This window comes from Camelus ferus, chromosome 17 (genome assembly GCF_009834535.1).
Source record: "Camelus ferus isolate YT-003-E chromosome 17, BCGSAC_Cfer_1.0, whole genome shotgun sequence".
NCBI lineage: Eukaryota > Metazoa > Chordata > Mammalia > Artiodactyla > Camelidae > Camelus > Camelus ferus.
The window spans coordinates 14,868,883-14,894,219 of NC_045712.1; the positions used below are offsets into that span (position 1 = coordinate 14,868,883).

The 25,337-nt window shown below is 42.8% G+C and overlaps 1 protein-coding gene across 2 annotated transcripts in view; it reads right to left on the bottom strand.

Moving 5' to 3' along the window:
* The window catches only part of SYNPR (synaptoporin), a 273,164-nt gene that overhangs the window by 123,071 nt on the left and 124,756 nt on the right, over positions 1-25,337 (bottom strand). The window contains exon 1 of one of the 2 annotated variants that reach the window (XM_006178304.3): positions 22,810-22,946. The exons of the other annotated variant lie outside the window; for it this stretch is intronic. Coding sequence (XP_006178366.1) covers positions 22,810-22,833 — 24 coding nt within the window. The 5' untranslated portion in view covers positions 22,834-22,946. Of the gene's footprint in view, positions 1-22,809; positions 22,947-25,337 lie in introns of those variants that run through there. 2 annotated transcript variants of the gene reach the window in all.

Sequence of the window (25,337 nt, forward strand, 5' to 3'; positions counted from 1 at the left end):
AATGAATACATGAAATTAAATAATGAATGGAAGTGGAGGAGATTAGGAATCTGAGGAACTAGGAGAAAAAGCTGGAACTCTTACTGAAGTGGTAGCAAGAAATTAAAAACGAAACAACTGAGAATTACAAAAGGGCATGATGCCATTATGCTATTTTCCTTGCTTGGCTGGAAGCCCTCTGAGGGCAGGGCCACCTTAGGGTTCTCCTCGCATCCCCTGTACAGCAGAAATGCTCTCGTCTTGTCTGTAAATTAAATGATCACCTCAATTAGTGCAAGCACACCCAGAGAAAACCTCCAGGACCTGTCAGACACGCACATAGAAGTAAGCTAAAATGTAGGAAAGAATATTAGAGCCAGAGTTCTCTGATGAAGGTGAAGACCGACATGTCCGAACTGTCATCAGGGTAAACACAATTCTTCGCTCATAGCAGGCATTTAATGGTAATTTGTTGAACTAATGGAAATACATCCCTTATCTCCCTCCAAACAGGGCAGGACTCACAAGCTTGTATGAAGGTACTTGGGTTGGGGGCTGGTCTACCAGAAGTGATTCGAGTAAGAGTCTGGAAGAAAATAAGAAGAACTAGAAATTAGAAGAAAGGGCGTCACATAAAACTGGAAGTCATCTAAGGGAAAGAAAGCATAGACAATATGACAAAAATAGATAAAGATGAGTTGTAATAATTGAATGACACACCCCAAGGTGTGAAATCATCCTGGAAGTTGGAATGAGATGAACTTGTTTGAGGGTGAATTTGCTAGTGGTCATCCAGGTCATCTGATGGGACAACACGGGATACCCGTGGGCTGGTGTTTTACCTTGGTTTGCCCTTTGGGAATCTACTAAAGGCGATGGACTTACTTTGTAGGAAAATTCTCGCCTCCACATAGATTTTTAAATTATTATAGAGATTCAGTGCCTTCAGAGACCCTTTGAAGCTCCTTAACAAACAACATCCAGTGATCCAAGGACTTCAGGTAAGAAGCACTGCTCTTAAAGAGAAGCACAACTCACCAGGTGCCACAGCTGGTGACAGACCATCCACACCTTCTGCTAAACCCTGCCCCTCACATTCACCCGACAGGTCTCTTTCAGGCAGGTACTCTGGCCAAGGCACTTTCCAGATCTGGCTGCCCCCCATCCCTACTCTGAGATTTCTGATTCCAATTCTTCCAAATGTCCCCAGTACTTAACCTAAGTCACTTTCTTTAGAATGACAGCCCTGTCTAATTCATCTGCACCAAAGCTCTTGTCTACTCTGGAAATCCTGGATCTAGATTTTATTTGCTTATTTTTTGAGCCAGGCTGCTTCTTACAAGAGGGCTAACCTAAAAGAACATCACTTCACTGAAAAGGGAAACTGTACAATGTTCCACAGCAAAGTAGAAAGCCAGTGACTTTCTCTTGTTCCCTCAGCTGTGGAAGAAAGTGGCAGAACCCTTCTGGGGAACCTACTGGCACACGGGAGACCCCAGTGACTCTGTGACATGAAGTTGATTTCCAGTGGAATAACTGCGTCTCTGAGGAACGTGCTTTGCTGTGGCCGTGGCCACATGTGTCTGCAGAGCGGAGGAGCCTGGCAGGAAGGGCAGAGCATGACCTTCTCTCACTTCCCTGATGGCCCTGGACCTGAGTCACACACCAGCACACTTCCGCTTTACAGAAAACCGAAAAGCATGCCCAAGAAGACAGTTGGAGAGAATTAAAACCTTACAGTGTTTTGACTTCCTTAGCAGAGATTGGTTGGAAATGCGTATTTTAATGGATGCACACTAAATACACAAAGAATATTTTCCCAGTCTAATGCTTTCATCTCTTCCCAGTCATAACAGATGTGAGAGGATATCATCACGAGAAAGACGGGCATCTCAGTTCATTTTCCATCAGTGCACAATTTAGGACGGGCATCTCTGTGACGTCTGTTACCAGCGAGTCTAGAAAGCTGGTTCCCTACGATTCAAGAATAAACTGTAACGCAGGGACTTAAACTAGAGGTTACTGAGTATAAATTCACAACACTGAATTCAAGGTTTTATTTGATATATGGCTTTTCCTGGAACAGTCTTTTTTCCAATGCAATTTTATCAGAGGACTGTGGACTTTTCTCTTAAAATTAAAATAAAAAAAAACCTTTTAAATGTAAATATTTATTGCCTGCCTACTAAGTGCCAGGCGTGTAGCTGCTGGAGACAGACAGAGATAGAGACAGAGACATAGATATAGTGATGCTGTTCTCTTGGAGCTAAACTGTGGTGGGAGCAACATGCAACAAATGAATAAACCAATACAACCTTGTGATAAAGGAAACGAAGGTATGAGCAGCTACAGTGATAGAGTAACAGTGAGGCTTTCTTTGGGGATACGGTGAACAGGGGAGGCTTCCTTGATGAGGGAACACTCAGACCCCAAAGGCTAAAAAGAAGCAAGCCTTGGGGACACTTAGAGATGGATGAAGGGAGAAGCCCGGGCCAAAGATTCCAAGAACGGCAAGAGCTTGGCATCATCGAGGAAGTGAAATGAAGCTGTTGCAACCGCACTGAGCAAAAGGGAAGGAAAAGTGTGAGATGAGGCTTGAAGGAGGACCAGGCTCGTCCTCATAAGGAGTCTGGAGGTACCACATGGAATCGATTTGTTATTTCTTTACAAGTCACATTACAGTCATTACTATTAACAAAATATTCATAACCAAAAGAGTAACTCATGTTTCGGGAGCACTTCCTACATGCTGGACCTGGATAAAGTGCTTTGCATGCATCTTCTCCAATGATCATCCCAACGTGCCTGCAAGTTCTGCAGTGAGGAGACTGAGGCTCATAACGTGGTAATTGATATTACACAGTGAGTACATGGTAGAGCCGGGAGTTGAACCCTAGACTATCCGACTTAAATTCTTAGCCAAATCCAGGGACACTCTCTTTCTTTTGAACTTCATCCATACCTTGAAGCGTTCAAAGACAAGCAGAACCTGCCTGTGGATGGGAACTTCGAGGGACCTGGGCTCTTTTGATCTCACTGAGCCTCACCATTGGGTCTGGCAGGCGCTGGGATGGAATCCAAAATCCTAAGAGAACCAGTGGTCTGCGGGGAGAGGATCAGAGGTGATATTTTGACACAAGCTCAGAAAAAGGCCAGAACAAAGATGTAAAAAGGTGTTAGACTTGCTCAAATAAAAGGAGGAACGCTGCCACTTTTATTGGTTGATGCGTTTATGTTCCCTGGGAAGAAATGGCAGACAAACGCCAGAGGGAAGTGAGAAGGGCTGGGTAATGTAGAGCTTGCTTCATAGGAAGCAGATCTTTTTAATGATTATGATTATTATCATGTTCTCATTTCTTTTTTAAATTTTTTATTGAATTGCAGTCAGTTTACAATGTTGTGTCAGCTTCTGGTGTACAGCATAATGTTCCAGTCATACATGTACAGACATGTATTCCTTTCCATATTCTTCTCCATTATAGGTTACTGCAAGGTACTGAATATAGTTCCCTGTGCTAGACAGTAGAAAACGGTTGTTTACAATGTTCTCATTTCTTAATCTGCAAGTTCAGTGGAACATTGGAAATGAAACAGCCAACCCATTCACCTGGTATGGCTTAGGACTCCAGGCTTACTGAGTATTTAAAGACTGTCTTCCTTTTAAGGTGACTCCTAGAACCCATGGGAACAGCCTCATTTTAGATATGCTCCATCTCGGCCCATGGTACCTCCTCTGTCCCATCACCAAAGCCAAAACCCTGAGAGTCTTCCTGGATTCCTCCTTGATCTCATTCATTCAGCTGCCTGGCCTTGTTGGTTCTGCATTCTGAATATTGATCGTAGCTTTTCTATTCACCTGCTACTCCTTGGCCCAGGCACCATCACCACTTGCCCAGCATAACAGTGTGGCTCCCTATCAGCTGTACCTGCCTCCAGTCTTGCCCCAGGACATCTAGGCTCCATTCTGCTGCCAGGGCCACCCTTCCAGAATGCAAGTTTGACTATGGTGCCTCCTTTTCCCCATTTATCACCACTGACTGGCCCTCCACTGCCTGCCAGATAAAGTCTAACTTCCTTAGCATGGTAGGCAAGGCTTCTGTCTTCAGGTCCCTGCCTCCCTCTCTAGTCTCAGCTCTCATTATCTTCTGTGAACAACAATTAGTTACAGCCCAATCTCACCAAATTACTGGCCATTCTTTGCCTACAAGGCCTCCCCTATGAGTCTGTCTTTTACGAGAGTGCCTTCCTCATCTTTGTGTTTTAAGACTCAGTTCAAGTGCCACTTTCTCCATGAAGCTATTCTATTAATCCTTTACAATTTCATGGTAGAATAATGACCCCCTCACCAAAGATGTCCATGTACTAATCTCCTACCATGCAATTATCCTACATGGTAAAAGGGACTTGGCAGATGTAATTAAATTAAGGACCCTGAGATGGGGAGATTATCCTGGATTATCTGGGTTGTGAGGAGGGCAATGAAAGCATACGGGTCCTTCTAAGAGGGAGACAGATAGGTCAGTGTCAGACAAGATGTGATAACAGAAGCAGAGGGGAGAGAAGGAGAGAGAGAGAGAGAATTGAAAGATGGCTGAACCAAGCTACTGGTTTTGAAGATGGAAGAGGGGGCCACAAGGAATGAAGAAAGCCTCTAGAAACTGGGGGAAAAAAAAAAAAAAAAGCAAAGAAAAAGATTATCCCTTAGAGCCTCCAGAAGGAATGCAGCCCCACTGACACCTTGATTTTAAGACTTCTCAACTCAAAAACTCTAAGATAACTTTGTCTTTTGTCACAAAGTTTGTGGTAATTTGTGGTTAACTGTGGCAACAGGACACTAATACACATTCCCTGTCCCTCCTTCCCTCTACTGCAAGGGAAAACTGACCCCTCTGTCTTTAAGCTTCTATTCCACCTCTTACATTTCATCATTTACACACCTTCCTCTCCTAACAAGAATATAATTTCTTAAAGGCAGAAACCACACCACTTGCATATTTCCGCATGAGCACAAGGCTGGAACATACATAACTATGTATTCATTCATTCATTTGTTCACTCACTTTCTCATTCAAATATATATTATTTACTGAGTGTTTAGTAGACACCAGACGCTGCTAAGTCCAGCAAATGCACTGAAGACCAAAAACAGAGGCTTTCTGTCTTCAAGGAGCTTATGGTTTGATGGAAGAGTGAACATTAATTAAATAATGTTCCAGAATAATCTGAGCTGACTAAAGGATGTATAAAAGTGGATGCAGGGAACTCAGCGTGAGCAGAGGGAATGGAACAGGCAAAGGCGCCGGGAAGACGGAGCATGTGAGGAACTGAGCAGGATGACGCAGGTCAGTAAAGGGCATTGTGGGAAGACATGATCTGGAGAGGCAGGCGGGGGTCAGTTGCCACAGGGGCTCTGGGACCTGTTACAGATACTGACCTTTAACCTAACAGTGAAAATCTATTGGAATGTTTTAAGCAGGGGAGCTGGATGAGCAGACTTGAATTTAGAAATGACCACTCTTGTCATTATGGGCAGAATGGCTGGGAGGAAGATGTGAATGGGCAGAAGAGTGAAAAACAGTGACATCTTTTATGGGAAATTGCAAGAGAATAAGGGAAATCAAGAGAGAGAAGCAGACAGATTAAGGGATATTCTGTAGATAAAATGGACAGGATTTAGTGCTGAGTTGGATGTTGGTGGATAGGTGAGGAGTCAAGGATGATTTTTCAAATAAGGAAAAGCAGCATTTTTCCTAGAGCTTGGTAGTAGAGATCATTTTGTCAGGATTAAGAAGCTACAGAGTCCATATAAAGAACAATAGATTGGTTCGGCGTACACAGACCCATGTTTCCATCCTGCTCCCCTAAGTGTTAGGTTGTGTGGACTTGATAATCCCACAGCCTTCACAAACAGAGTAATTAAATTAACTTAAAGATTTAATTCAATGTAATAAGCTTTCACTGAATAACTCTTTTGGCCATATCCTGTCCTATGAGATCTGGAGACCCCCAAAAGGAAGATTCGATGTGTTTCTTTACTTTTAAGGACATCAGACTTGGCTGGAGAAGCCAACATTTGTGCACACAAGTACTGGGATTATTTAGGATGAAACATAATTACATGGCAAAATATAGAGTGCTGGCTAAATATATAGTGGAACAACAAGAAAGTGAGAAATCATTGAGCCTTTTGGCTCTCTAGAGGAAGGAAAACTTGGTCCATATGTGGGTTAGAGTTTAACAGGCAAAAACGATGGAGAAAAACATAGTGTGAATAAAGGGAAGAAGCAATGATAGGGTGCTTTGGATCAGCAAAATGAGACATTTCACGGAGATGGGAAAATTCACATTGATGGATAGCAGAAGACAATCTACACAGGTATATTTAGGGCCAGATCAGAAAGTGGAGCCTGGCAGAGCAGTCTGAGCTTGGTGGAGTGGATCTTGGAGAGCTATGGAAGGTTCCAAGCAGGAGGGAGGAGAGATAAGTAAAGATTATTTGGGAGAAAGTGTACTGGGTGTTTTGGATGGAAGAACCACTGGAAGCAAAAAAAAAAAAAAAAAAAAAAAAAAAACAACAAATAAAAAAAAAACAACAAGGAAAAATCTCAGTAGTAGGAGAGGAGAGTTTGAAGAATTCTTAAGAAGGATCCTCATAGAATTTGGTGGCTTGGGCTACAAAGAAAGTGGAAAGAGGATGGTATGAGATGAGCACAAGGCTTTTAATTAGGTGCCTGAGAAAATGACAGTTTTTTTTTTTTAACATTTTTTATTTATTTATAATCATTTTATAATGTTGTGTCAAATTCCAGTGTTCAGCACAATTTTTCAGTCATTCATGGACATATACACACTCATTGTCACATTTTCTTTTCTGTGAGTTATCATAACATTTTGTGTATATTTCCCTGTGCTATACAGTGTAATCTTGTTTATCTATTCTACAATTTTGAAATCCCAGTCTATCCCTTCCCACCCTCCACCCCTCTGGTAACCACAAGTCTGTATTCTCTGTCTGTGAGTCTATTTCTGTCCTGTATTTACGCTTTTTGTTTGTTTGTTTTTGTTTTTGTTTTTTAGATTCCACATATGAGCGATCTCATATGGTATTTTTCTTTCTCTTTCTGGCTTACTTCACTTAGAATGACATTCTCCAGGAGCATCCATGTTGCTGCAAATGGCATTATGTTGTCAGTTTTTATGGCTGAGTAGTATTCCATTGTATAAATATACCACATCTTTATCCAGGAAAATGACAGTTTTATTGTCAGAAATAAGTTAGGAGGAAAGGGAGACAGTAGTTAGGCCTGCTTTAAAGAGATCCAAGGTCAGGTGAGTTTGAGATTATCAAGTGAGCATGTTTTGGAAGTGAGGGAAGAAAACTGGACTCAAGATTTAAGGGGGCAGTCATAGAAGTCATACTTGAGTGCTGAATAGATTGCAAAAAAATGGGTATAATTCTTTGCAGCTACTCCCATCACGAGGTAGAGTCTATTTTTCCAACCCTTGAATCTGAGATTGGCCTCGTGACTTACTCTCAGCATTAGAAAGTGGTGAAAGTAACATTCTGTCCATTACAAGCTTAAGCCTTAAAAGAAAGGGTTTGCAGCTTTCGTACTCACTCTTGGAACCTAAGGACTGCCATGAAAGCAAACCCAAGCTAGCCTTCTAGATGATGAGAGGTAAGCTGCCCAGTCATTGGCATCTTCCCAACTGAGAAACAGCTAACCTCTAGAAAGAGAACCACCTTATTAATGATCATAGATGCAACATGAGTGAGCTAGTCAAGATGAGCAGACATACTATCCAGGTGAGCTCAGGCCAACTTGCTGACCCACAGAATCATGAGCTACATAAAAAGTACGCATTGAAGCCATTAAGTTTTGGGGTGGTTTGTTATGCAGCAAAAACTAACTGATACATAAACTCCAAGAGAAAGAAAGAGAGAGAGAGAAGAAATAGAAAAGCAGACAGACTCATAGACGTAGAATACAAACTTGTGGTTGCCAAGTGGGCTGAGGGTGGGAAGGGACAGACTGGGATTTTAAAATGTAGAATGGATAAACAAGATTATACCATATAGCACAGGGAAAAATATACAAGATCTTGTGGTAGCTCACAGTGAAGAAAAGTGACAATGAATATATGTATGTTCATGTATAACTGAAAAATTGTGCTCTATATTGGAATTTGACACAACATTGTAAAATGACTATAACTCAATAAAAAATGTTAAAAAAAAAAAAGAAAAGCAGAGGGCAGTGCTATCTAAGTCAATCACAAAAATTCAATGAAGAATTAACCTTGCTAATAGATTTCATGAGACTTTATTAATGTAACAGTTCAAGTACCTTATCATATATCAAAAACAAAGTTTCAGTGCCCCAAACACCCTGATTTTCGCAAAAGGTACACGCACAACTAGGATTAGGAGTAGACGAGGTAAGAAGAAAATAACTGAGGGTCTTGAGAGAACAATTCATCAGAAGTAGGTTGAAAAATCTCTCCATTTAGAGTAGAGAAAGGCAAGAGGAGCAAGACAGTACCACATTTATCATGTTTGATGTGATCAGTAATGCCCAAAGCATCAGCCAGAGTAGGTAGTTATGTAACCATCCATTTGCCAGGCATAACACAGTCCAGGCAGTGGAGTCTTTCCCCTTCCTAGACCGACACTTGCTAATGTACCCCTAACATGGTTTGAGCTCTGTGGGCCTGTGTAACTCTTCAGGGGTCCTTTCCCCTCTTTCTAAGGTAATACAAATTAGAATTTGCTCCACTGAGACTTTTGACCCTTTATGAAGGGCAGAAGTTGAATGACTTTGTTATTTTGTAAGTTCTTTTCACTTGTTCCTGTTTTCTAGATTTTAAAAAGAGTCAGTTTGTTGGAGATTGGGGGCACTTGAAGTTCTCGGCAATCTTATCATGACCTAATTTTTTTTAGCAGATGCAAGAAACTTCACCCAAGAATTCACTCAAATGAGACTGTTCTTCTCGTGTGCTGCCTATTGGTGGAGTTCTCAAGTGTCCTTAAGTTCTAGGGGAAGGACAATGATCTATTTGGACTTTAAGGAAGAACAATGAAATAATTAAAAAAAGGATCATTCTATGTGGAAATATCAATTCAAGAGAACAGAGTTATTAGAATAAAAAACCATAACTGACTGGAATTGAAAACTCTCCTAGGTAAGTCAGAATTTACTCAAAGAGAAAGCACTGAGGGGTTCACCAGCAAGCCAATTCTTGCCCTGGGAGAGGAAAATAAGAAAGCTCGAAGCATCATGTAACTCCCAGCTAGAGAAGGCATTCTTAGCTTGGGGAATAATGACCCCAGATAAGGAGAAACAAGAAAGGCTCAGGGTTATAAGCCGTCCTGGCTTAACACCCCATGGGCCTATTCTTGCAAGATAGCCCAGGGGGGGTGCATTACAGAGGTGCCCCTCAGCAAAGAGGGGAGCTTCCCTGGATCTAAGGATTCAGGCAGAAAATGCAAGGCAGTTTTTGTCGGTATTTCTGTTTGGTCCTCCTTTTGGGTGGACAGCTCCAATCTTACAAAAACTGAGAGGGATGTCAGGATGGATGTAAGGAAAAAGACTTCAAGGCAGGGGAAAACAAACAAACAAACAAAACCAAAGAGACTAGTGGTTACCAAAGGGGAGATGGAAGGGGGAAGGGGCAAAACAGGGGTACAGAATTAAGATATAGATGAGCAACAAGGATGTACTGTATAGCACCATGAATTATAGCCATGATCTTGTAATAACTTTTAATGGAGTATAATTTGTAAAAATACTGAATCACAATGCTGTACACCTAAAACTAACATACCACTGTAAATCAACTATACTTCAGTTTAAAGAAATTAACACAGTTAAGCAGATAAACAAAAACAAATAAATGAAACCAAAAAACCAAACTAAAGAGAAATTGGCTGGCTGGAGAGTGGGTTCACCCAAGGAGTCTTAAAGGTATTGATAACAGAACGTCCCTGCTGGAAGAGCAAATTCTAAATGGCTCTCACTTATTCATTCAACAAACATTTACTGAGGGTCTACTCCCTGCCAAGCATCATGACTCAGAGGTTGGGGATAGACAGCAAAAAGAACAGGGCCTTCATATTCAAGGTCTATTTCAGAGTAAACAATTTAATGGGAACAGGATAAAACAATTGATATTTGGCACTGAGACCGTTTGAACACACACACACAACTATATACAAAGCAAAATGAGAGGAAAAATGGGGGCATGTTTTTGAGGTTTAATACAACTAACCTACTTTGTGAGTAAATATACAAACCAGCTGATGGATTGAGTGGGGCTTGGCTGTACCAACTTCCCACGAGAATTCAACGTGCTATAGGTATTAACACATTTTTTTTTTAAAGCGAGAACAAACAAGAGTTGATTAATCCAGCAAGTGCAATGAGTAAGGCTTTTTTTTAAAAGAGCTTCTACTGTGTTTGAAAATTATAAAATATTATTATTTTCCAACACCATCAGGTCCCTCCACTTTTTTTTTTAATTGTGGAAAGAGCATTTAATATGAAATCCATCCTTTTAACAGATGTTCAAGGGTGCAATATGGTACAGTTGACTAAGGTACAATGTTGTACAGCAGACCGGTAAAGCTGACTCATCTAACTTGGCTGAAATTTCATGTCCAGGTCTCTCTAGTCTTGATGTGTCCTTATTTCTAGCTCCAGCCCATCCCCACGTGGCGGACACCATGGCTAACCATGATAAACTACAGCACTTAGCTTTGAGAACCTGCAAGAATGAGGTGAAAGAAAGATGCTTTCAGAACGTTACTGTGTCAAAAATTAGGATTGCAGGGAAAATGGCCCTTCAATCATGCTGTAGTGTCTATGAACCAGTTCTTTTTTAACTGACAATCCTAAGTCATAGTTAAGTTGACACATTTCTGGATAAATATCTGCACTGTCAGAACTTTGGGGCCACGTACATTAGAAAACCAGGTATACTATGTCTTCAGCTGTTTGTACTGTCATCAAGGGAGGCCGAATATCCTGGGTGTGTCCTATTGTTTCTTGAACTTTATATTCCACATGTAGCTGGAGGCAGGTGGAAGTGTAGCACTGTGTGTGTGTGAGTAACAAAGGCATGACCAATTATGACAGTAGAAACTTTCATGATTTCATTAGAGAAATCATTGCAAACAGAGTTTGAACAGTGTAATGTGAATTTTAACCTCAATGTAATAAGATGAGGAAATTAATGAGGCTGTTCGAGAATCCAGGGGGAGACGTAGCTCCAGTGGAGGCCAGATGTGTTCTGCCTGTGCTGGAAGAGTTAACATCATAATTAGATCCAGTTCTAACATTTTTCTCTCATAACATATTCCCTCTAATATTTTCCTTGTCAGAGTGTAGCATTGTTTGTGGACTAGTGAGGGGAATGAAAAGAAGACGTTACATCTTTGAGGTACATTTAGATGTTGGTCGAATTTACTAGGATAGAATTCTAATTTTGAGTCAGTAAGAATAAACTGTTGCTATATTTTAATCCGAAGATGTTCAAAGAGAGGCATTGGGATAAAATGCTTTAAAAGCTTATTCTAAAACTTAAGTTGCTTTGGAAAATTCCATATTTTTGAAGGTGATGTTCCATGCCTCATGAATTCCATTTGCCATTATGTTATTTATTCTATTTTCATTCTCGGCACCATCATGTTTAGACAATGGTAAGAGCTGAAACCTAAAATAAACTTAACAAAGTCTCCACACTGCAGACTGATACCCTAGAGCCCTGCCCTTTACTGTATGAGGCTGTGTGGGGATCGTCAAGCAAGGAGAGGCTCCGTGGTAGAGTCTATGTCGAATTCAGGGATAGAGGACTTGAGTTCGAGTCTTTGCACCACCATTTACCAGTGGTTAACCTCTGGTCAATTGCAAAAGGTTTTTCTGAGCCACAGTTTCCCTCACTTGATAGAAACCTCAATAGCCACCAAATCTATTTGTTTCTGGGGCTACTGTTAGTATCATCTGGAATGATGGATGATTTTGTCAAGTTTTACGAAGACGGAAAGGTAGTACCATTGGTCAGCAAGTCGAACCAATTTAAGGGTTTCAGACTGGCTGACTCTTCGTTTTAAAGAAAACCTAGAGAGAAAATCCTAAAATTCACACAGACAAAAAACCCGTTATTTGTGCTTCTGCAATTTCTTTGTAGGTTTCCCTTGATACGTTCACTGTTTCATTCAATTCATAAAAATATGGGTTTGAAAGAATGGCCCACCCCTCTACCTGATTTACATTTCTCCATAGCTCTTACCGCCCCCATCTAACACTTTCTGTTCTTTGTTTGCTGTCACCCATCTCCACCCTGCTGGGTAACATATAGCACTGCTGCATTTCCACTGCCTGGGAAAGTTCCCTGCACTTAGTAGCATCTTGATAAAACGTTTGTTGAATGAGGAAGTGAATGAATGAATGAAATGATAAGATACATGCTAAATTAAGCTAAATATCACTTCTAAAGTATTCAAGTTGTTTTTCTTCATATCAACTATTCTCTAATTTCCTAATTGTGTCATGATAATACAGATAATTTGAGAGTAGTGATTATGGGAAATTTCACTTAACAACCAATAATAATAATTACAATTTATTTAGTGTAGTACTCTGTGCACATTGGCATATACACCATGAAGAACCTCACAACGTGATACAACATTATAAAATGATTATAAATCAATAAAAACTGTTAAAAAAAAAAAAGAACCTCATAACAGCACCTCCCTCCCCACAATGGTGAGAATTCTTTCCTTAGTTTACAGACGTTAATCACTTAAAGTCATTCCACTACAGTGGGGAATGGGAGCCAGAATTTGAAACCAAGGTTTGAATGGATCCAAAGTACATATTCCACTGACATAGTTCCTCCCAAAAGAGGCTTAATTATATGTAAAAATTAAACATGATTTAATGTTTGCCTGATAATGTCTTTACAGCATCCCTGTTCTGGATAAATACCTTAAAAGGATTTTCAATGCTGATCTGACAGTCATTTTCTCTTCCTGTTTGAACACTCATCACACTACATTTTGGCATTCATTGCTGCTCTGAGAAGTCTACTTTTAATCTAAGCATCACTTTAAATATATTCCCCCAGTGATTCCAATGTAGGTGGTCCATGGACAACACTAGGAGAAAATGATTCTGGAGGTAAAAGAGAGACTTGGAGCTTCTACAGAATCTCTCTTCCCAACAGCTCCAGGCTCTTCTGTGGGGCGACCCTTGATTCCATCCATGGGGAGGACTGAAGTCATCCCCACCGAAGATGCAGAGCAAAGAAAATCTGGGGCGGTCAAACAGCGGGTCACTTAGCATCACAACCAGAGCTGAAGCCCAGTGTTTTAACAGCTGAGCTTGTAAAACTTAACTGTGCATGTGAACCAGGTGGAGATCATCTAAATGTGGATTCCGATTCTCAGTAGGTCTGGGGTGGACCTGGAGAGTCTGCATTTCTAACAAGCTCCCAGGCAACGCGGATGCTGCTGGTTCTCAGTCCACCCAGCCTTTGAAAAGGAAGCTGCAGAAGCAGCAGTTTGTCTCCATTGAAATACGCTTTAAGGATTAAGCATATTTAAGGATGCAACACCTCTGGTCCCACAAGCTCCTATTCACTCCAAGAGGGATCACTGTGTTTCTTAACCAAATACACATTAAAAAAAAAACCTGTCACCATTCTAGAGTGCTTTCTAGAATATGAACCAAATGAGGAATGTCCTATTCAGACTTTCACAGGTTACCATCACATTTAAGAGCCCAGGCTTGGGGTCAAACACACCTACGCTACAGTCCCAGAATCACCACTTATAAAATGTATGACCTTGGACAAGAGGCTCAGGCTCTCTACATCTCCTTGTCCCCATCCTGAAAATAATAACCCTGCTTCCTGAGGACGCTGCTGTGAAGGTTCAGACCTCGTGAGATGCAGCGCACAGCGCGTGGCGAGCAGTAAGTGTTGCATACACGTCAGCCTCACGAACTCTTAGCATCTCTTCCTGTTGTGTGACCCTCATTCCGAAATTCCTAGATTTACGAAAGGAGTCCGTGCCCTTCAGGATTTTATGAGCTCTAATCCTTCCCTCTTTGAACCCCCTCACAGAGTTATTACAAGGATTAAATGAATTAATATGCATGAAACACTTGGAGCTGTGCGTATCCCATAATTAGTACCCAAGATGGCTTAGCTTTTATTTTTAGCACTTACTTACTACAAGGATAATTAAGTCATTTTTGAGGGATTTTTTAAATTGCCTCTTCCCCCATTAGACTGAAAATCTTAGGAGAGCAGGGACTAGATCTGCTTTAGTCACCTCCGTATCCCAAATCTTAACACCGAGCCTAGCACGAAGATGCTGGTAATAAACACAGCAGAATACAGAAATGAACAAATGCATGACAAATGAGTGAATGGCTTAGAAACATTCTTGTTTTCCTGGAGAGATCCACAGGGGGAGAAAAGGGTTTGAGAAACACTCCCTCACAGTGCGGAGACAGCGGGAGAGGGAAAAGGCAATCACACTGGGGAACTGGTCTCGGGGAGGGTTGGAGGTGGTGCCTCCCAAATTCCTGGGAGGATGAGGAATGGATAGACACCAGTCAGAGAGAAGGGGTGAGTCGAGGAAAAGGCACCTGGGAGAGGACTGCCAGCAGATAAAGGCGGTGAGAAAAACATATGAGCTAACCGATTTTTCTGATCAACTGTGTCGGGAGATGCTTCGAGGTAAATAAGATATGAGAAATGAGAAACCTTTGCATTTCCCGCATCAGGGGCTAACGAGGAACCCAGAGCAGGCAGCAAGAGGCCTTCCGTGGGCTTTGGTCCTTACAGGGGAGGAAATCGGGTTTTGTCAGTTTGCCTGAGGAGCTTTTGGGATCGTGTGGAAAGAGATGACGGTTAAGGTCACACAATAGTAGAAGGTCAGAGGCACATTAACCCATTTCCCTGACCCCCCCTGCTCCTCCCAACCCCCCCTCCCCAATTACAACCAATGGGTTATGCCTGGACCGACGGGAGTGAAAGGGTTCTGAGGAGGTAGAAAGGAAGAGAAAGGCATTCCTTGAGATGGGCTGATCACAGGAACTGCTTTATCCATGTTGCATTTGGTTTTATTATAGTTATTATTCAGGGAAGATACTCTGTCTCTGCAAATTATAATATGGACATAAATCTCCCCTGGAGATGGAATGACCCATCGAAGCATTTCTAGACCACATTAGAGCCTTCCCATTACTGCAGTCATTTTCCTGGTAGACTGGGGAACCGTTTCCCCTCACCCCATGCACTCATCAAGGGCCCTGGATGGAAAGTGAGAGCAGAATGAACTCTGATCACAGGGGGAAGGAAATAATGATACTACTGTCCAGGTCTGCGTGCTCTCAAGAGAGTTATTTACCGTATTCACTTACAACAGCAGTCCTCTCCAGAACTCTGGGGAGGGGACTCGTTATTTCTATTTTACAGATGAAGAGACTGAGGCCAAGAGAGGGCTAATGAACTGTCTAAGGTCATGCGTCCTCATGAGGGACAGAGCCAGGATTTGGACCCATTTCCTCTCATTCTAAGTTTAGTTCTTTAAGGCAACGCAGGCAGAAGACAGACCTCTTGATGGGCATTCTGCCAGAGCAATACTCTTGGAAAGCCTTTTATCTTGGCAAAAGCGCCAAGGGTCTCAGTAGTTACAGATACCTTTTAAGAGTTCATTGGATGGTCAAGGATGCGGACCTGGGAACAGGCGGAGGCCCTCTCCTGGGAAAGCCGTGCCCCTCTCCAAGCTCAGGAGCACGTGCAGTGAGGGCCACTGCAGACGACTACCTGTCTTTAATGTGTTCTCCAGGTCTCCTACTCTTCTAAGCCCCATCAAAGTCTCATGCAGCCTCTAGTGTGGACAAAATATGGTTAAGCTAACCCCAAAGATTCTCGGGTGTACCTAATTCAAAAACTAGGGTCCCACCTAGACATCTGGTAATGACCCACAACACGTACATTTCTGGTATGTGCCCGACCCACACACTGGCCTTTCTCCACTTGCAATGATTCTTCAGCTCGCTGAGCTGGAAGTACACTGAGCTCTAAGCTTATCATCCTTCTGAACTGAATTCACCATCAGGCCTTGAGGAACTCAACTCACCTTTCAGGCCTTCAACTTTGTGACTTAAAGAAATTAAGTTTTAATGCTCTACGGTCACCAGTGAGATGTCAGATGGTTCGAGGATGTCATCTTTTCCGGCTGGGATGCTGACTCCTACAGTAGGTACCCGTCGCTTCTTCAAACCCCGTGCCCGATGCACTCTGCGAGACTGATCTCTGGGGCTTCCTGTGGTGTCTGTGATGTATCGCTCCCCGTTCCCTGAACTGCCGAGGAAACTCAAAGAGCACAAAGCCACCCAGTTAACAAACACTGAGTAAGGAGCCAGGCCTGCGGACCCCCATCCACAGCTACACCACCATGATTTCCAAAACAGCCTCAAAGAGAAAGAATGTGCTTTAAATCTACTTGCCTTTGTTTTCTCACTAAATATTATAATTCTGTAGAAAAACACTGGGTTTTTTAGTCAGGACATCTATCTGAGTGTGAATCCAGGTTCCACCCATTATTAGTTGCAAGATTTGGGGCATATAATGATTCTAAATACCCACTTACTCATCCATTAAAAGGTCATAATAGTTTAATATTGCCTCATTTGTCGATTGCTGGAATCAAGCGAGGCAACCTAAGGCAAGTGAACATGGTGTTAATCAGAAGTAAGTGATCAAACAAAATTAAAAAAAAACCCCAAAACTTAGAGCTGCCTTACTTGTCTTTGTTAAACAAGTTGTAGAGAATATTTGGGGGAAAAGAGCTTAAAAGCCCTGCAGTAAACCAGGCAGCAAAGAACCTGAAAATAAGAAAAGTAGACATGGGAAGGGGACACTGGGTCAAAGCTGGTGGTGATTACTAAGTTTCTCGCAAGGTTTTAACTCCGGGTTATTTGGCATCGTCTGCAGATAATTTTGGTTCTTACAACGTGGTGGGTTGGAGGAGGGGTGGGCAGTTTGCTACTGACACCTAGTGGGGAGAGGCCGGGGCCGCTGCTAAACACCCTACAATGCCTAAAACTGCCCCGCATCAGTGGTTTATCTGGGCCAAAGTGTTAATAGGGTTGAAGTTGAGACATCCTGACCTCCTGGAAGTTGGATGAATTTGGAAACCAGTGTGTCTTAACAACTCCTGTGTCGTAGCATCTTGCAGTACTTGGCATAAAGTGGACACCAATTTTATATATATATTTGCTGAATAAATAAACAAGTGAATGAACACCTACAGAGAGCCCGATGGTGCCAGTTAGATCTAACTCAGATTGCCAGTGAGAATCTCATTTCCGCTAGGCACCCTCTCTGTTTATGATTCTAGCTTCTTGACTTTTCTGTCCTGCTGAAGCTTCTTCCCTTTCTTGCTTCTCCTACCATTGGGCCAGAGTGAGAAGAGCCTATCAAATCTGAGGATGCCTGGGAGCGATAAATCATGCTTACGAGACACAGGTGCACAATTTCTCCCAGCTCTGCCCCCGCCGGACCACCCCATTTCAGCCCAGACAGGAATCACATCGGTAAATAAATGGATTCGTTCTCGTTCCTTCACCGAGCACAGACAGGACCAAAAGCACGTATTTCCTGCCAGGGTCTTACGAGCACAGTTCAATTATGCTTTTTACAAGACACCTCCTGGGCCATGAAAAAGAAACTAGGTTTAGATGAGAAAACGGGAAATGAAGGCATTTCGTTCTGGGAGTGCAGGTAGTATGTCTCTCTGGTTATCACAGTATCTCCCACACCCAGCGTGGTACCTGGCACGTGGTAGGCATCCTTAAATATTGCTGAGTGAAAGAATAGCCTGTGCAACTCCAATCCTCCCCTTAAATCCGCCCACAATTTAAAAAAAACTATTTTTTTTGGTCTCAAGCATTCAATTTCACCGGAAAGCAATGTGAATGCCATGGGTTTTCAAAAATTATATCCATTTTCCTCCCTTACGGAGATCCAAAGCTAGATAAAGACACGTGGGTTCATCACTGAGAGATGGATGTCAATACGGTGACTTAGAAAGTCCTCGTAGTAAGAATCTATATTGGGTACCAATGTTCTTAAAGCCACATTTCACCAGAAAAATAAAACAAGCCTAAAATATTGGTTATATTTTTGTGAGAAAGTCTACACTTGAGACAATGTGTGGTCATTCGGGAGGATTTAAAGATTCTGTAAGCAGGACTAAAGAGTCACACGGGAACTATCAACAGAAGCCTTTTACGCCCAACATGCTGGTTCCCCTAGGGACGGTAAGGACACGACTGCCCACTTATTATATTGGCCAGCCCAAAGCTTCACGGTGAGCTGACTGCCCTGTGTTGGGAACAAGCTTTCCAGAAACTATAGTGGATTGTGTTTGAAGTTGCCCAGGACCAACTTTCCATTAGGACTTTTGGCTCAAATTTGTATGAAAAAAAAAAGATCACTGTAAAATATATTAATTATGCAGATCCATTAGTCTGCAGGGTAGAGACCGAGGTGTTTCCATTTTCAACTCGTCCCTAATCTTTAAACATTTAAAGACACACAGCTGACCGAGAGCCTCTTCTGGAGGACTGAATACTTCATGCGCTCATTTCAGGCTCAAAAGCCCCCCTGATTCCATCTCCTAAGACAGGAATGGACCAGGACCACCAGCTCTATTTGCACACCAGCTTAGGATGTTTGATGACAAATTCAGGCCTCGTCCCACAACCGTTAAGTCCTAGCACCACATGCTCTCTCCAGACTTAATAGATCATTTTTAAGCTCTTAAGGATCAACACGTTTAAGTCGACACACCCACAGGCAAAGACAAGGCAGAAAGAAACAGAGGTAAGAAGAAACACAATCTCCAGTGTGATTTATTTTGGATTTGGTCACCTCTCAGGAGAAAGCTCTATCTTGAAGATGGAGACTGAAATATGATACACTTTATAAAATTGTCTCTAAAGTTTAGTTTTCAGGGCTAGCCTGTATTTGAAGAATGCTGTGGCTGAGTACACCACCAATCATTAAAGTAAAAGTGCTCATTGGGTAACTGTTAATATGTTCAGAACCCTCATGAATGCTGTTGGCAAAATGCAGATTGATTTCAATTCCTTTCTCAGGATAATTCTTGATCCTGACTGGCTCCAGTACCACACTCTCTGATTAAACCATCCAATTATTATTTTTTTAAGAGCAAGAAGAAGAGGTAATAGAGAATAAGTTGCCAACCTAGCCTCTGACAAAAAATGACTATCATTTGGGACACATACCTTATTGAGCACTGCACTCTGAACTCTTTAATTAACCAGGTTCTACAGTAGGGGTGACTCAGAAGCGACTGCTATGAGATGCAGCAGATCATACCGAGAAGTCAATACTATGTCAACACTTTAAAACTTGACTCTTAATGCTCCCAATTTGTGATGGATTGTTTTTGTTCATTTGTCCAATCATATATTTAGATCCTTCTGGTTTTGGATGAAATACAGCAAGAGGGTCCTAATCTAGGTTCTATCTTCTAGCAAATTTCCATCCCTCACAATCCTTTCCCTCTCACTGGAGGGAAGAAAACGCAGTATTTCACAGACTCACCTCATGATGGGTGTGCCCTGTCTCTAGTCCGAAAACTGCCAGTGGAGGAGAAATTCCAAACATATTGATTCTATGCCAGATGCATTTTCCCCCTAAAAGATTCATTTGAATTTTAGTGGATTAAATGGATTTCAAGTGAGGAGTTCAGCGCTCAGGTGCAGAAGAATGCATCTGGGGACTCTGAATTTCAACCCTGTCACGCTTCTCGGCATGCTTATTGGCAGCTGTTTTCATCTTTTAAGTGCCCAGGTGGTATAGACGCTTTGCAATATTCTACCTGAAGTGCCACCTCAGCCCTTTCCTGCTGGCCAAAGGGTGCAAGAAAATCATGCTGGGGGTGAGTGAAAAAAAAGGAGGGGAGGACTCTACAAATTCCCCACAAGTAAATCAATTCACTAGCAACTGCTTTTTACATTTTGCATCAGTGACAAACCAGATACCTCGACATATTGATATTTGTGTTATCATCACATCTTTACTTTGACTGTATCTTCCAAAGACTGAAAACCAAAGGGATGGATTTCCTTTGCTCAATTTAAAAAAGCTCCCTTCATTTAGCCCCTTCTGCCTATAGCTCTCCCTAGGCTGGCTCCTTTCTGTCGCATCCACATCTCAGTAGCTGCCCACGGTGAGGGGAAATACAATCCACGTTCTCTAGTTTCAAACACATAATTAGCTTGGAGTCACAAAAGCACAGTCTGAGAAGGAGGAGGCTCTGGAGCACCAGAAGGGAGAAGAGCGCTAATGAAAACATGGTGTGTAACTGTTAAGCCCCTGCGAACCCTTGCAGTCTACCAGTTGGCTGTAGATTGCACCGAAGAAGTGAACCCCTGGTGGAGGGGAGAGGTGAGCAGCTCGACTGTGGAATAAGCCTGCCTAGCTCTGAGTTTCATCATCCTCACCGTGCTGCCTCAAACAAATTGCACATTTGCCCTCTGGCTCCGTTTCCTTATCTGTAAAATGGGGAAGCAATGTTATCTCCCTCCTGGGAGGGCTGTGAAGATGGAAGGAAATAAGCCCACGGACATGCTTTTAGCACAGTGCCTGGCATACAGTTGGTGCTCACTAAATGGAACCGATGGTAATGGCATTCTTCATCTTGCTAGAAAGAAACAATGGTCCCATCATAAGATAAAAATCCCCTTTGTCATTCTCACGAATGTGGCAGAGATTTTTATTTCTTGGAATTGCTGACAACAGTTCTTTGGTGGTGGCGTTCCAGACTTTTCCAAAGAGATGCTTTTAAGGCCAGGCACGCTCATCCTAAGTGACACGAAAGATCTTGACCTCTTCAAGGCCCAGATACCCTGATGCCCTGCCTATGTCAGTGGGTGCCAGCATGCTTCACAGTTTTGTAAACTGGCAACCTGGAGGAAAAGACGGATGCTTTCACATGCAGGATGCCACCCCCCTCACATCTTCATTAATTTATACTACTAAACAGCTTCAGAGGGTGATCAACTCCATTTACAGCTACTGACTTTGCTCATAACCTGTTACAACAGCCATGAAAAGAGAACACTGACAAAAATAGTAAAGGATGTTGGGAAAGTGGACTCTGGGGAGACAGAGATGGATGTTGACTTAGCACTAAATGCCAACAGCCCAGGGATAAAAGTTCTGTTCCTTTTTTCAACAAACGATCAGCAAAGGAACACCTGGTTCCAGGGAGGGGCTTATGACAACTAAGGCTGTAATTAGGGACATGCTTTTTGTGACCAGTAAGAGGCAATGTGAGTTCATACGGGCTGGTAGGATTTTTGAAGCTGAACTCTTTCTGAGGTTGAACTACACTGACCGAAATTCAAAATTCTATTTGTTGGAATGAGTAGTTTCATTCCAGCTTGCAAAGGGTGTGTGACGGGCAGAATGCCCCCAAAGAAGCAGACTTGGGACCACATTCCTAGATTTCCAGACACCGGTATTTTCATGAGCTGCCCCAGGCGACTTCAGGATCTGAATCATTGCTCTTCCGAAGAAGATTCTATGCTTAAGAGACCTAAGCACACATGACTTTCCCAACTTGCCTTCCAAAATCTCTGAAAAACACACAATCAGACCTCCTCTTGCTTCTCATTCCATGGTGCCTTTAACTTTCGTTGTAAATACATTCTCCAATTCATTCCACCATGAAAAAGATAATGCAGATTTGTGTGACAAAAAGAGGAGATTAAAGCCTCAGTTTGTTTCCATTAGAGCAATTACTTAATCGTCTTATCATCTCTGTCTAGGATAATTATATTAATAGATTTTCTCCAGACTTCTGAAATAACAACAAAGAATCCAGACCCTCTAATACTCCCTGGAAAAAAAAATAGGAAAACAAAACCAGTTAACCAGGTAATGCATTTAAAAATCCTTACTAGCAGTGGTGAATAGATCATGGTTTTGCACTAGTTTGAATTTAATAAGGGCAACTTTTCTCCTGATCAGCTTCAGACATAGAAACAGGAGAGCCAGGGCTGGGCATCTGACAGATGGTGGCACAAACACACAGTGCAAAGAAAGGCAGAAGAGAAGTAACAGCCACTTGTGATTCCATCTTTTCACAGAATTCCAGAGATTTACTTTAATGATCTGAACACTTTTCATAAATGCAGCTCTTTTAAAGGTGCGTGTTACCTGATCTCGGAGGAAACTCATCTCATCCACCCTGCCTTGATCTAAGACTTCATGAAATTAGCACACCCCTTTTGGCACAGCATACAGTATTTGGAAGCTATTTATGGAGTTTCAGAAATTCTTGCTCTGACACTAAGGAAGAAACTAATTAAAATGGTATGCAGGTGACGGCACAATGAATATACTTCAGATATGAAACACTCCTGGTGCGAGGCAGGATGACATTACATTTTTATGAAGCCAGATATAAGTTTGCTTAAATAGTTTCCTTACTGTGTTAAAAGAAACCCGGCAGATCCTTCAACAACTACGGTAAAGCATCACACTCTCACTCAGCACAGCTCTTCGGCTTAAACATGTGAATACAAGCAAGCAAAGTTGAAAAAAAAAAGACGTTATCACTAAAGATCTCAAAAAATGGTATTTGGAGAGATAAGTGACTATACAGCCTAAATGCACCTATGCACACACACAGACACAGACACACACACACACAAACACACAGACACACACACGCCCCCAGCCAGCTGTTAATCAAGAGAGAGAGAAACTTACCGGAGCAAATATCACCATACACATTTACAAAAGAATTGATAATCCAACTTCCCTCTCTTGAAAGGAAACAGAGGCTGTCTCATACTAAAAATCAAGCTTCTCTGTCCACAGCACCAGCCACCGGTCCCTCTTTTTATGAAGCAAAGGAGGAGAACAAGAAAATCAATGAGGAGGGAAAGTGAGATGTTATACCAATCAGGTAGCAGCTGCTGCCTTATTTGCAGAGAGATGGCAAAACGGTCATATTATTAGACAGTGACAACCCACAGCCGGAGTACAGCAACCTGATACTTCTCTCCGGTGAAAGGCTGCCTTCGCTGGGAGGCGGTTACCATCCCACACTTGGCGCTTCACTCCCAACTGCAAGCGCGGGACGGACTGCTCTGCGCAAGCCGGCTGCATCAGCCCGGGAGCACCATCTCCCCCTGGACTCCGCGAGCCCCCTCCTCCCTCAACTCAGCGCTCAGCAATACACTGGGAAATAAAAGGGAGCTGGGGATTTTGTGTGTCCAGGATTCGGGTGGGAAGTGGTGGTTTTATAAAATTCCTCTGAATAGATTTGCATAGATTAAGAAAATGTGTATATGTTTGTTACACAAAAAAAGATGGCCCTCATTTTTATGGAAATGCCTGGATGTTATGCATGATCCCCATTTGGGAAATCCACACACCACCCATAAATAAGCATTAAGGGTGACAGTAGGGGAAGACAGGCTTTTCAGGCTCTGGCAACTGGGGAAGGGACGAATTATGACCTGGTTGCTAATTTGTCGCAGGAGTGTGACTCCAGGTCTCCCCTGCAAGATCTGAAAATCGAAGAGGTCTCAGAGGTTTCAGTGTGACCTGGGTCTGCTTTGTCTCCAAATGGGCCTCTGCAGGAGGGACATGAGGTTGACTAATTCGAGGGGCCAAAATCATGGCATCCCAAGGCAACAAGTTTTGGGGGGACTGGCACTGACGGCACGGGAGGCTGCCCACGGGGCCATGCTCTCCTCTCACTGCCTTCCTGAGGGCCTTCTCTCAGGGGTCTACACCACAGTGAAGGTAGAAGAAACCTGCATCCTTCTTGCCCTCACGCTCCCTACTTCAGGACCCCACATGGCATAGGAATAGCGTTAGGTTGGCCTAAGTGTCAGTGCTTTATCTTTTGTGCCATTGGTGATGGCCCCACCGAAACTCACCTTGGCTGGCCAGGCTTTTGATTGTTGGTTATTAATTCAGATCTGTGCTGAGTCTTTCCTCGGGTCCCTCTCTCCATCTCTTTCTCTTACCAGCACCAGCACTCCACACCCATCATGACCATCACCAATCTCCCTCCTCCCTCTTCCTTCTCCATCCACAGAGTACCAAGGGGGGCTGGGGGACCAGACAAACAGAACCTGATGAGGTGTCAGACAACCTGGGTTCCATCACCAGTCTACCACTGGCTCATCACATGACTTAGGAAGTACCTTAAGTCTCTGAGCCTCACTTTGTCCTCTGTGAAATGGGCACACTAACATCTCAGAGAGCTGTGGGGGGAGGAGGAGGGGAAGAAACAAAAAATGGCAAAGGCAGTGCTTTCCATGCACTCAGGATCCTCCAGCCACCTTTTTCTTCCTCCTCCTCTTCCTCCTCCTCCTGTGATCTGCCTGTTCCTCACACATCACCCATCAGGATACTCATGAAAGCTTCCAACTGGATGTGGCCCCTTTGAAATTCTGATAGAAACCTCATTCCTCCTCTTCCCCACTCTCCCGCTGCCACCCCTCACCTGCCAATTGAAACGTCGCTGCATTTCAACAAGAAGTGACTCAGGGGAGTAAATTAAGCAAATGAACACAGTTGAAGCAGGAAAAAAAAGGCTGAGAACCACCAGGCATTTCAGTTGGCTCTCAGTAAACGTTTGCGGAATAAATGAATGGAAGATTGCCTGTAGGGAGAGTCTCCCTGCGCCAAAGGGCACGGTTCCCGCCGGGGGGGCTGGTAACCAGCAGCGTTCAAGTTAAAAAGGCCACAGTCCCAGCCACTTCCCCTTAGGGGAGAAGCACACCGAACAGTTTCCTCAGGGTGGAGAGTGAGTCATTGTCATCAGTTTGGAATATTGAGAGCCCCATTTCCAGGGAGAGAAAAGGAATTTTGTCTTCTGTATAATAATGGCAAACATTTCTTGAATATCTGCTCTGTGTCAGGTACTAAGTAGGTTTTTTTTTGTTTGTTTGTTTTTTTGTTTGTTTGTTTGTTTCTCTCTCTCTCTCTCTTTTTTTTTTTTTTTTTGGTCTAAGTATGTTATTGTAAGTGGGCGTCACAAACTATGAAGAGTTACTACATTCATTCCAGTTTACTGAAAAGGAAACCAAGACCCCAAGAGTTAAGTAATGTATCGGCAGTTGGTAAAGGCAAGGTGTGTACTTAGTGGGATCCGGGCTCCAAGCTGTTAACCGCTCTGCTTTAGACGCTGTATCATGGCATTTACACTTTTATGTATTCACCCTGCACGGGCATAATTTGTATATGGATGCTTGGACCCTGACATACCTCCATAGCTC